This window comes from Crinia signifera, chromosome 1, assembly GCF_055691185.1.
Source record: "Crinia signifera chromosome 1, ASM5569118v1, whole genome shotgun sequence".
Lineage (NCBI taxonomy): Eukaryota > Metazoa > Chordata > Amphibia > Anura > Myobatrachidae > Crinia > Crinia signifera.
The window spans coordinates 107,234,193-107,247,865 of NC_139217.1; the positions used below are offsets into that span (position 1 = coordinate 107,234,193).

At 43.9% G+C, this 13,673-nt stretch overlaps 1 protein-coding gene across 1 annotated transcript in view; it reads left to right on the plus strand.

Annotated features, from left to right (window-relative positions):
* Positions 1-13,673, plus strand: part of HHIP (hedgehog interacting protein) — a 120,466-nt gene that overhangs the window by 24,792 nt on the left and 82,001 nt on the right. Inside the window, exons 3-4 of the mRNA XM_083171096.1 lie at positions 3,489-3,645; positions 5,632-5,833. Coding sequence (XP_083027222.1) covers positions 3,489-3,645; positions 5,632-5,833 — 359 coding nt within the window. The remainder of the gene's footprint in view (positions 1-3,488; positions 3,646-5,631; positions 5,834-13,673) is intronic.

The window sequence follows — 13,673 nt, forward strand, 5'->3', positions numbered from 1 at the left end:
TCCTGTCTTACTTTAAGCTTAAAGGAGTATTAAGTCCAAATACACAACCGGGCTAATTCCAGGACAGTCAGGAGGGTGGGGCCGAGATATGCAGCAAACATCACTTCCTAAAGGTCAGGAAAGTGCAGAGGTGTGGCCCAGAGGAGAAAATTCCATTCATTCATTTTATATATTTCTTGCTCCTGATTTTATGCACCTCAAAATGTCAGCATGTTCTGGCCAGAGGAACTGAGTGAATCGGGAGCTTAGCAAACTAAACACAAGTTAGATGCATTGGTACCCTTTGCCACATCTATACTATTTGGAAAATAAATTAGTTTGAAGATATATTGTGGGACCCAGTACTTTCCCTGGTTTATGTAATTATTTTATTTTTGTAATGAAGACAATGCCATTGATCTCTGATCTTTATTAGCATTATTTAATTACAGTAGGACATACATGGGACTAAACGGAGCAGTAGTTTGGGATACAAACAGAATAGCTTAAATGAAAGAATGGGATTGGTTCTACGTAGTAGTGGTCAAGACATTGAAGTGACATAGGGCCTTATTTTGGTTCATTCTTTCTGACAAAATCCTTCTTAGATGGACAAAACCATGTGCACTGCAGGGGGGGGGCAGATGTAACATGTGCAGAGAGAGTTAGATTTGGGTGAGTAATTTTGTTTCTGTGCAGGGAAAATACTGACTGCTTTAATTTTACACTGCAATATAGATCTCACTTTGAAGTAAAACCCCACCCAAATCTAATTCTCTCTGCACAAGTAACACCTGCCCCACCTGCAGTGCACATGGTTTTGCCCATCTAAGAAGGATTTTGTCAGAAAGAATGAACCAAAATAAGGCCCATAGTTACTTTATCTGACGTGTATAGCCAGCAGGACAATGAAGCATATTCTAGCAAAACATAATGAGCTGAATGACAATATATATTGCAAATCATAATTAACCCTAACTTTAACCCTGTTCTTTAGCATTTTAACAGCTGCATTAGCAGTAAAACTGATTTATAATAAAAACTTAACCTAAAAACAATGATTTTTAAACTTTAAAAAGCAAATCCCAGTACCCCAGACTGCTTTTAACCCATAGCTGCCTACCCTCCTGCATTCTGCAGGAGACTACCTGAAATAGCAGCAATATCCCTCTCTCCCTCATTAGTCTAGCAATCTCCCTTATGTCACCTAGCCCACATTACACTGTTACATTTTTTTGGGAAAAAAGGAATGAGAAAGAGATACATTTACATTGAATCATCAGCACCATTTCCCAGCACTTTAGATAGAATATTAGCTCTTACTAACTGCTTTGGGGCTCATCTACAGTTGGATATAAGTCATTTTAGAAGATTCCACCCTCGCTTCTAGGTGCCACGCTTACAATATCTTTTCACAATCTCTCCATTTATGGAACATGACACACCCCCTCAATGGGGCACTTTGCAAAATTCTGCTACAAACTATAATCTCCCTGAAACTATTTTTCAAAAGTAGGCAAGTATGCTCTACCCTCCTATTATTTTGGCCCTTTCTGCAGTCCTAGGTCAGTGCAGACTCTGCACTATCAGGATCCTTTTGCTGGCTACAGAAGTTTTCTTTTTCTACTTATTAGTTTTGTTCATATCGTACTCAAATAAACTACCCGTACCCCTCACTTTTAACACAAAGCTCAATCTCTTCCATGATGCTCACAGCCCCCTATGTGAATTGACACCTGCTATGAGACTAAACTACAGTACAGCTCCCAAGTGCCCTGACTCAGAAATTCTATAAGAGAACACAAAATTGTCTCATAACGGTACTTTGGGTTTATCTTAGTAGCCTAGAACACCTAGGTTATTTATACAATCAGGTCCATAAATATTGGGACATCAACACAATTCCCATATTTTGGGTTCTATACACCACCACAATGGATTTAAAATGATCCAACAAGATGTAAAAACCACAAAAAGATGTTTTGGAATATAAAAGAATATTTATCTACAGTATATGAACCTGCTGATCTGCTCCTATTCGCTTGGGCTGGGCACACTGGCTGGGCGAGCGGGCGGCTGGGCTGGCTGGCCGGGAGGGCGCGCTGGCTGGGCGGGTGGCGCGGCATTACAATGCCGGGCGCGACCTCTGCCTGCGCAGCGTGACCTCATCTCACGCTGAGAGGTCACGCTGCACACAGTGCTGCCGGGAGAAGTCGGGCAGCGTTTGAGCGATGCTCAGACGCTGCCCGGCATTAGACTGCGCGCAAGCGCAGTCTAATCCCGAAATCCCGGGATTGGAAACTCCAATCCCGGGATTGAAATCCCGGCGTTTTGGGGGCCAAATCCCGGGATCCCGCCGATCCCGATCCCGGGATTGGCCACCCTAGTTGTGAGGCACATATAGAAACCGTTGTAATTCCTACACCGTTCACCTGATTTTCACCTGATTTGGATGTAAATACCCTCAAATTAAAGCTGAAAGTCTGCAGTTAAAGTACAGATGGAGCGAGCTCCATCTTTGCAGGGGCTGGCGATAGAATTGCAGCATCTCCCTGAAGCGGAGACGGGCAGGGAGACGCTGCCCAGCCGCCGTGATACTGGAACGCACGTGCGTGTGAGACGCACGCGCGTCCCAGTCTCTATCGCCGGCGCTCGCAAGTGCAAGGGATCTGGTGAGTGCCGGCCAAGGATGATGCCCGCTCCATCTGTACATCTTGTTTGGTTCATTTCAAATCCATTGTGTTGGTGTATAGACCCCAAATATGAGAAATGTGCCGATGTCCCAAAATTTATGGACCTGACTGTATAAAGCGGATAGAGGTACTGTATAAAATTGTTTTATTGCATATTGAAACCAGAGGGAAGGGTAAATGTGCTATAACTGAATGAGGTTGTGTCATCTAACCTGAGTTTATGTTTCAAATGCAAGGAATCCCTACAATAATAATGAATAGCAATAAACTGAAAGTCCTCTTCCATGATATCACCTATGGCCTGCTGTTTATATTTGCCCTTAACTTAAGTATTTTAATACGCCTCTTTGCATTGTGGGTATTATATTATTAATGGTGCCATTACAGTCAATACTCAAGCAGATTTCTCAGAACAAGTAGTCAGGTTTCCGTAATTTCCCAATAGAAAATATCTTCTAGAACTTTCTAGCAAAATAGGCACTACAGGTGGGGCTGATGTAACATGTGCAGAAAGAAAAAGTTACATTTGGTTGGGGTGCGTTTAAACTAAAATCTAAATTGCAGTGTAAAAATAAAGCAGCCAGTATTTACTCTGCACAGAGACAAAATAACTCACCTAACTCTCCAACTCTCTCTGCACATGTTACATCTGCCCCACCTGCAGTGCAGCATTGTTTTGCCCATTTGAGATCGATTTTGCTTTTATGATCATCTTTGAATCAGGAACAATGATGTACTGCTGCAATAATGTGATGTATATGATATCTTGCACCAGCAGTAAAATGTTTGCCAGTAACTTTTACTTTCTGCTCACAGGGTTGCTCCAAACCACTGCAGATGAGTTCTGCTTCTACCACGGGATGAGGGACAGCGGCCTGTGCTTTCCAGACTTTCCAAGAAAACAAGTGCGAGGACCAGCGACAAACTATTTGGACCAAGTGGAGGAGTATGACAGAGTGGAAGAGATCAGCAGGTTCATATAGATAAATGTTCTTTTATCTTCCAAAACATCTTTTTGTTGTTTTGACAGTAAATTAACTCAGTCTGCCCTGATGTTCAGCAGCTGTACCCTCCAGATGTTTTGTTCATCTGCTGTTTATGTGATTGCCTGGGAACAAATGCCTTTTCAATATTTTGGATGCCTAACATGCTTTCTCAGTTGTTAGTATGTACTTCCGACCCACATCGCTCTCCCACAATTTTGTTTATAGTTTTTGGTTGTAATTAAACCTAAGTTTAAATTATCCTTTCTCTTTTTACAAAGGAATCAAAACTAAAAGTAAGCAATGAATACAGTAACATTTTTTCAGCACTTTTTTCCTGGCCATTAAAATAGGCGCGCTTACGGGTCTGTAAACAGTGTTTTACAGTATCGCAGAGCAACTGCCATTTAACTGTTCTAGGTGCATCAACCAGATACAACTTATATCATTTGGAACATACGGCTGGTAAAAGTCAGATTCTTACCATAAGATTTTAATAACAGATTCTTAATATAATGCAGATTTTAACAACTCCCTATTGACACATAAATAAACACACATATAACAGTATGGCATTTAAAAATTGATCAGCCAGTTAAAATTATACTGTATGTTGACAACAGCAAGAACGGTAGCTGGTCAGCGACCACACCTTATATAGCAAATATGGCAATGATAACCTGATGGGCCAATTTCCTTCACAATGACAGGTACAGTATCTATAGCTCCCATACCAAGGCAATAAAGGGTCAGTTAGAAAAACAATGACCTCAGTAGGAAAGTCAGCCTACATGGTGCGTTGAAACGGGGTACAAAATACTATACAGTAAAATGGCCACCGGACCGTCATCCTTACCCTTCCAAAAATATGTTGACAAAGAACAAAGGAAAAAAAGAAAGAAGGGAGGGGAACGCAAACAAAATATTCCTTGCAGGAATGCAGATTCCTTCCTAACCATGCTTTAAGAAACCAAGGGGTGAATCAACACCACTCGTTTAGCAGCAGTTGTTTGCTGTTTAATGAGAGGCTTAACGCCCCCCGGCAAACAATCGCCCCTTGAGAACGTATTCCCTCTCATGTGGCTGAAGGGGAGAGAAATCATTCGAGAGTTGCTGACCATCTAATGATTTCTTTTCCCATCGGAAATAAAAGTCAGTCTCTAGTGTGTCTTCGGTGTCTGCCAAAGAGGTCCGCATCGGTCCACCTGCGTTACCATGGGAACACCCAGTGTTTTCATGGGGACGCCCATAAAAATCTGGGCCTTCCCATGGGTGAGCCTTGTTCCTGCCACCATCCGCCCCAGGCCCTCCCTCCCCCCAACGAACAGTCCATTTGTTGCCGGGGTCTGCAATTTGAAATTTTACAATTTCTCCTGAGAGGGATCCGATCAGATCCCCCCCCCCCCCCCCCTCCTTGCATTACACATGTGTAGTCCTATTCCTAAACCCAGAAGTCCTTTTATCACAAAGGACAGCTCTTGTGCATTTCTAGGTACATCTTGGCATAGTGAACAATGGTATGTACCCATCAAGAGGTGGGATGTATCACATTATGGATGTGATGCTTAGTACATACCAATCTATGTGTTAAAATGACACATACATAATAAACAAGGTAATTGAATATATACATTTTCTACACATAAATCTAGCAGGTTCTGCCTTGCACGGTGTTAGAATGTGGCAGATAAGAACATGTTATATAATATTTACCATTATCAGTATTTTCCAAGATTTCTCACCATCTAATACAACATATGTGGGATAAGTGTACACGAAGACTTCTGACAATAATAGTATATCAGAAACATGCTACATTTTGCACTTGCAAAGTCCTGGTAACCACTTTAGCCTTCAATACATTCTGTACTTGGACTTTGCAAGAACATGTACCATCTGTAGGGATATATGTGTTACATATAAGTTGTATTGCTATACAGTACAGGTACTTGATAAAACTTTCAATCTGTTTATAGGAAACACAAGCACAACTGCTACTGCATTCAGGAGATTATCAGAGGCCTGAGGCAGCCTGTTGGAGCTATGCATAGTGGCGATGGTTCTCACAGACTCTTCATCCTTGAAAAGGAAGGTTATGTGAAGATTCTTAGCCCTGAGGGAGATTTGATGAAGGAGCCTTTCCTTGATATACATAAAGTGGTGCAAAGTGGAATTAAGGTCAGACATGATTGTGTTTTTAATACTTGAAATATTTATACGGTTTTATGAAATTTTCTCCACTATATAGACTAAGAAGGGATGCTGCCATATCCATTTATACCATAGACCAGAGGTTCCCAAACTGTGTGCCTAGGCACCCTGGGGTGCCTCGAGACACTTGCAGGGGTGCCTTGGATTGGTGGTGTAAGACAAATCAATAGGCAAAACCAGAGTTGGTGGCAGCCAATCATGAAATATGTGGCAAGCAAAAGCAAATCTGGTTCCTCACTACATAATTGATCCTAAGGATGATATATAAACACAATTTACTTCATTTTATATTTTTTCAACAAGAAACTTTTGACCTAGGGGTGCCTTGAAAAATATTCTGATACACTAGGGTGCCGTGGTTCAAAAAGCTTTGGGAACCACTGCCATAGACTGTTCAGAGGCCTTAAACATTTATGTAAGGTTTGTTTGAGAAACATGACCTCTCAAACAATAGGTTAAAATAACCTACAAGCTTTATTTTCTGTAAACAAAACCATACAATGAATTTTCAAAGAGATATCAATGTAAGTCTCCCTGACAACAGTAAGCAAGCAAATACTCCTTCTCACATCACAGAACTCAAATCAGTGCAGTGTGACTATTTAAAATATGTTGGAAAAAAATAACTTATGTAAACACTTTGTACCAGTGAGCATGGTTCTAAACCATCAGTTTGGACTGGCCTTGGGCAAAGGTGACCTAGCTACTTGACTAGGAATACTGTCACTCAGCTGCCAAGGGCGACTGCAGGCGGACATGGAACCAGCAACTCTGTCTGTAATCTGAGCACTGGGGTAGGATGGAGTTGCCTGATAACTCATTGGATGTGAAGTAAGTTGAACTGTCTTTTACTTCAGACTCTTTTGATCACTGTCTCAGAGGAGTCATTAGGCTGCGGGTCCCTAACCCAGTGATCAGCTTGTCCAATAGTGCAGCTTGGCTCTTGCATCATCAGCAGCAGACAGAAGATACCATGCTCTGGGGGAACACAAGTTCCAGGTTACCTTGTGCCGGTGATGTCAGTGTTGGTAACATTAGGGTGGTGGTCTCTGTATTTAGAGGTGTCAGGGTGTAAATCACCTCATGCAGCAGTCTAGAATATACTTAGTGGTGCCATGTTGGCACAGCTGTCACTGTCATAGTTTAGCATGAGTGTGGAGCGGGGCTGCAGACTCAGTATTGAGCAGGTTTGGGAAGATGTAATATGTGTCTTCCTCTGGGTCAACAGGGTACAGCCCAGGGTAAAGGAAAAATCCTCTTTTCAGGAGCACGGGCATGGGGGCACCAACCAAAATATTGCCAGCCATGGATGCTATAAGCCAAGTCTCCATTATACAATGGCAAAAATGTCCAAATATTTGTTTCCTTAGACAAGCCACGCTTAACTTTCTCAAATAGGTAAGGCAATTCTCTGGTGTTTCTAATAAAGATGTAGAATTTAACAATCATGATGAGCCTTCTGATATCTGGATCCTTAAAAATATGATGGATTCCATTATCTTTATCATTATCTTGATTAACTCCTTGAGTGGTGGGTTTTGCTGGGGCAGGACAAATCTATCAGGGCAGGTTTGCCCTGCCCCAGCAAAACCCACCACAAATCATTAGGAGCTTCCCCCCCCCCCCTTACCTTCGCTCCGGCGTTCGTACACCGGAGCTCCACTGCCCCAGCCGTCTGTCAGTCATCACACAGGCGGCAGGCTCGGGGATGTTTTGCGACGGCTCGGGAGGGCTCGGCGTCTGAGTGCTCCCGAGTCCCCCCGGGCCGTCCCGAACATCCCCGAGCCTGCCACTTACGTCATTGCTGCAAAATGAATGGCGGCAGGCGGCTAGAGGCTGGGGGAGTGGCAGGGGTTCGAAGAGCTCCGGCGTACGATCGCCGGAGCACAGGTGATTGGGGGGGGCTCAAGAGGTGGTGCGCCACTGCCGCGCACCTATTTCATATTTGTGGTATGCCCGGACATTTTGCGGGACAGCCCGCTGTGGCAGCGCAGCTGAGCTCGGAAAATTTCTGGGCATACCACTCAAGGGGTTAAACCATCTGAAACTACTGGCAGCTTAGACATTTTATTTCCCTTCCTTAAAATACACTACAAACTCTTTTGTTTCATAAGCATTTAACTGATTTATTTCTGCTCACTTCACTAAAGGCCCCCCTAAGAACACAACTCAGCAGAGACCTTTTCTTACCGTCACTTCCTCAAAATTGAAATGTCCTTACTTGTCCACTTGTTATTATGAAATCTAAACCTAATTACGAGTATTCCCTTTTAAACCCAGGTCAGACCATTTGAATAACAAATAATATATATTAGTGTAGCCAATTTTTGATAATCTAGACCAGTGGTTCCCAACCTGGGGTACTAGTACCCCTGGGGGTACTCTGCAGACCAGTTGGGGGTACTTGAAAATAATATTGGTAATGGCGGACAATGAAAAGGTCTTTTGATGGCTGAAGAAGACCCGTTGCCATGGAGACAAACCATGTTGAGTCATATGCCTGACCAGCAATCCACTGGGAGCTTCCCATGCTGCCCTCAGACATCAGCAGTCATCTGCCCAGCACTGACAAAGGTGGAGGAAGCAGAGGCATTACTCCTACCGGTGTTAGCGGGAATCCTGGAGACAATACACAACCAGTGTCTAGACACAGAAGGGCATGATTCCTTGCTGTATACTACTCCTCCGCTCCTCCTTAATATAAGGACATTCATAAGGATCCGCATACCGCTAAGTACTGTCCATATTTCAAAATGAGAGGGGGTACTTATCAATGAAAAGCCTAATCAAGGGGTACGGGAGAGAAAAAAGGTTGGGAACCACTGATCTAGACTCATGTGTTAGACCCACATACAGTATATCTCAGGCAGTGCTGTAACTAGGGGTGTACGACCGGTAACGCAATGCAACACTTACATCAGATGCTCATGATGGGCAACATGCCTTTGAGTGTACTCAGGGTGCCCTGGCCAGTGTTGCTAGTCTTGCCCCCTCTATAGGATGTCTTCAGGTCATGCTCAGGATGTCAGCACATTGAGCATTTGTGCTTTGTTACATCTCTGGTCTCTGTTAATATTCCAAGATGATCCCAATGGGAAATCTGTGAAATGTCATGCTTAGTTTCAATTATATGTTATTCTAGTTTTATATAATTAGTGTAAATAAACAATTTATTTTATTGCATTTGAGGCATTTATTTCATTTGTTACAAAAAAAACCCAGGGAGACAAAGGGAGTTCTATCAGATTCTACTTATTTAATTAGCACCTTCTAGAAGATAGTAGACAGATTCTGGTTGGTTGCCAATACCCCCCAACTGGGTTTATTTAATAAGATGGGAGTTCTTTGAATATGGAATTTTGCCCATAACAAACAATCAGATCCTATTTCTTATTTATTTAGCTCCTTCCAGAATATAGTAGACAGGTTCTGGTTGGTTGTACATAGCAACATCCCAGGTGAGATTTAATAGGATGAGAGATTCAGAAAGTGAGAGATTTGGTATGAAATCTCCAGTTTTTTTAAAGTGGCAATCATTTACACTGCAAAACCAGTTTGATTTTGAAGTGTGAATGATTGCTGCTTTAAAAAAACTCGAGATTTCTTACCAAGGGCGGGATTCTCTAATATCCACGCCCACGGTCCACCGCACATCGCCAACTACCGCAGACATAATTATCGCATATGCAGTAACATATTCGATAATTATGGCAAAGGACAGCTCTTGCGTCAAGAGCTGTCCTTTGCGCTGAGCAGGCAATGTGAACTGAAGCGGGTCCCAGCAGCTCCCCCCTCCCTCGCCTGGCCGGATTATGTGCTGCTGCTGCTGCGGGCTGCTCTCCTCCTCTTCCTTGCACCCGGAAGAGGATTACAGTGCTGGGAGGAGGAGGTCACAGGTCCGGGCAGCACAGTGCTGTGCTGCCAAGACATAGGTAAAGGGGGGTCCATGCAGGTCGGCGAGGGTCTGTTCGTGGCGGCATGGGTCATGGTAGAAGCCCATAGGCTTCTAAGGGGCATCGCCATCTTTGGTACTTGTGTATTATAGCGGCGCCCCCGATGTTCATCGCGCAATGTTTTTATCGCATCGCATGCCATGCACCCGATGGGATGCGATGCAACGCGATTTTTGCCCCCTATGCGATGAAACACTGTATAAGCACCCTAAAGGCCCAAATGGGTGCTTACAATGTTAAATGCACCCCCACGCCACCCACCCCCCTATAAACGTGAACCCAAAGCGTGGCGAGCGCAACGAGCCCGCGAGGGGCGGCATTACGCGTCCTCCGACCTTTTCATACCCCCATTATCCACGTTGGTGTGGAGTTGAGAATAGAAAGTGTGGCGAGCCCCGCGTCCCTTCGCGGTATCCGCGTCCCTTCGCGGGCTTCACAGGTATCCTCGCGGGCTCGCTGCGCTCGCCACGCTTCGGGTTCACGTTTATAGTGGGGGGGGGGGGGTGGCGTGGGGGTGCATTTAACATTGTTTTTAACATACATACAATTAACAATTAACATACAATTTTTAATCGCATCGCATTGTATACCATCGCATGCCTTTTGGTATGCAATGCGATGGGCGCCGCTATAATACACAAGTACCCCATCTTTTGCTGGCGATGCCCCCCGTCGCAGTAACCCGGCGGGGGATCATTAATACCCAAAATGCGGTAAAACCCCTGATAACGGGGGTTTTACCGCATTTTTAGTTTAGAGAATTCCGCCCCAAATCTCTCACTTTCGGAATCTCTTATCCTATTAAACCTCACCCACTATCTTTACTAGAACTCCCATCTTAGAAAATACACCCCAAAGCATTACATTTATGTGAATAACACAAACATTTTGGAAATGTAACAGGCAGGGCTATTTTTCAGCAGGCTCCAGCAGGAACTGAGGCCCTTATTCTAGTTCACTCTTTCTGACAAAATATTTCATATAATATGCCTCACCTGCAGTGCACATGGTTTTGTCCATCTAAGAAATATTTTGTCAGAGTGAACTAGAATAAGGGCCTCAGTTCCTGCTGGAGCCTGCTGAAAAATAGCCCTGGTAACAGGTAAGTCATAAGTGAATTATAAGATATTTTTAAGCTTCACACACTTATTAGGATGCCCTTTTTTGTTGAAATTGGTCAAATACTGTAGCGTGTGAGCACTGAGGACAAATGGCTGTAATGCATTGGATTCATTGTACATGGCTCACTGATGACTTTATACACAGAGATCTTTGATTTCATTCCTAACAGGAAAAAAAATGTGGGTACTCTTTACCTAGCACGGCGCCCACGATGTCCATCGCGGTCATCGGGGGTAAAAAATCGCGGGCATCGCGGCCATCGCATGCACTAAAAAAACGGGTGCGACGCGATGCCCGCGATTTCCCATAGGGATCAATGTTAAAAGTGTGATTGGACGCGATTTTAGTGTTCAATACCTCAATGCCCGCCATTTTTCCATAGGAAACAATGTTAAATGGGCCACAGAGCCCTAATAGTCCCCCTGAAGTCTGAAATGGCCCCCACAATTGTTTACGCCACCCCACGATCAACGTGAACCCGAAGCGTGGCGAGCGCAGCGAGCCCGCGAGGGGCGGCGGTACGCGTCCTCCGACCTTTTCATACCTCCACTATCCACGTCGGCGTGGAGTTGAGAATAGAATAGTGTGGCGAGCGCAGCGAGCCACCGAGCCCGAAGCGTGGCGAGCGCAGCGAGCCCCGCGAGGGGACGCGGATACCTTCACAGGTAAATGCGTCCCTTCGCGGGCTTCACAGGTATCCGCGTCCGCTCGCCACGCTTCGAGCTCGGTGGCTCGCTGCGCTCGCCACACTATTCTATTCTCAACTCCACGAGGTATGAAAAGGTCGGAGGACGCGTACCGCCGCCCCTCGCGGGCTCGCTGCGCTCGCCACGCTTCGGGTTCACGTTGATCGTGGGGTGGCGTTAACAATTGTGGGGGCCATTTCAGACTTCAGGGGGACTATTAGGGCTCTGTGGCCCATTTAACATTGTTTCCTATGGAAAAATCGCGGGCATTGAGGCATTGAACAGTAAAATCGCGTCCAATCACACTTTTAACATTGTTCCCTATGGGAAATCGCGGGCATCGCGTCGCACCCGTTTTTTAGTGCATGCGATGGCCGCGATGGCCGCCGTGCTAGGTAAAGAGTACCAAAATGTGCATTTGTTTTAGCATTCTTGGTAACCGTGGAAGTGCACATAAGGCTGATTTTTTTTTTTAGATAACTTTATTGGCTAAATTGGCATGCAACAGTGCCACGTGTTATCACTTTATAAGGCTAATGTAAGTGCCAACTATTCATTACATTTGTATAACTGAACCACCTGACAGACTATTTCAGTTATATTTTATTATTGTATTTAAACTTATATTAATGCCAGATTGTGAATAAGGAAACATCAAAACATGAGATTGAGACAGGCTGTGAAATCAGAGCTAATGCTGTAATATCAGTGATCCCAAAAGGTTATACTGGCTTGCTACTTTGTGGGACAATCTGGTTACTCTGGAACTCAGTGAGGTGGTATTGGCTTTCTCACAGCCATTGACTTTAATGTCTGCCAAAATATTTCTGCTTCACTATCTGTTCAAGTTACTCTATCTCAATGTGTATTTCAAGGATGTGATTATTCCACATAGTTCAGTGCTGTGTGGCATGCCTCTTTGCCAAACAGATTGAGTATGTGTGTTTTTCATTATGCGGTTTCAAAAGTACAAGTAAAATAATTATTTATTTTCCAACGAGGTGCGCAAAAAGGTTGAAATAATAATAATAAGCAATATTTTACCAAATTTCATTATAGCTCAAATCCTATATAATAAAAGGCTAAGGCTGCTCCTCACCTATATGGGGGAATACAAGTGTTGTGCATGTGTGGAGCCTCTGGATGGCGCACAATGGACCATTTCAAGGATTTGCTCCCATCGGCCGCACACAGTACTCGGTGCTGAGATGACATGTTGTTCTGTCATTTTGAAGGTCTGGTAACTAGTAAGTAAGCCCACAGATTGGGCCCTGCTCTGAGGAGCTTCCTACTAGATTGTAAGCTCCTCCGAGCAGGGCCCTCTTCCCTCCTGTTGTCAAAGCCTTCTTCTCCTCACATGTCACTCACAGCTCTCCTATACTCAAACACTCAGTGACCATCTTCGTCTGCATACTCATCTCCATAATTGGCCTCAAGCCTCTAGTTGTATGTTTATTGAGTCCTCACTACTTATATTTAAGCTGTAATGTGTATTGAACTGTGGTGCTCTTTATTTGTACTCTATTTTTGTTATTTATTCAATGTTATGCCAAGTTTTGTCTCCCTGTATTGTTCCTTTGTACGGCGCTGCAAAACACTTGTGGCGCCTTATAAATAAAATAATAACAATTTACCTCATGAGAAATAACATAAAAAAATAAGTTGGAATTCTGAATCTGTATTGCCTCTTCTCCCCTTTGCAGTGACTTATTGATAAGTTAAAGTAAATACGTTAAAGCAGTGACCTGGCAGTAGGTACCAGACTTAAAGATGGGGTAAATGTATGTAACCCATAAACATTGGTAGTCAGATGGTGGCCTGCAGCAATTGTCATAGAATACAGCCAGTCAGTACGCTGTGAGGTAGATGTATGAAGAAGTGAGGCAGTGGAGAAGTGCACCATGGCCACCAAATCAGTTGCTACAAATCATTTTATAGAATGCACTTAATAAATGTAACTTCAAATCTGATCGGTTGCCTTCTACTCTAATCACCACTTCTTTTATTTACCCCTATGTGCCCCATGCCTCAGTAATGTCAGTTGTA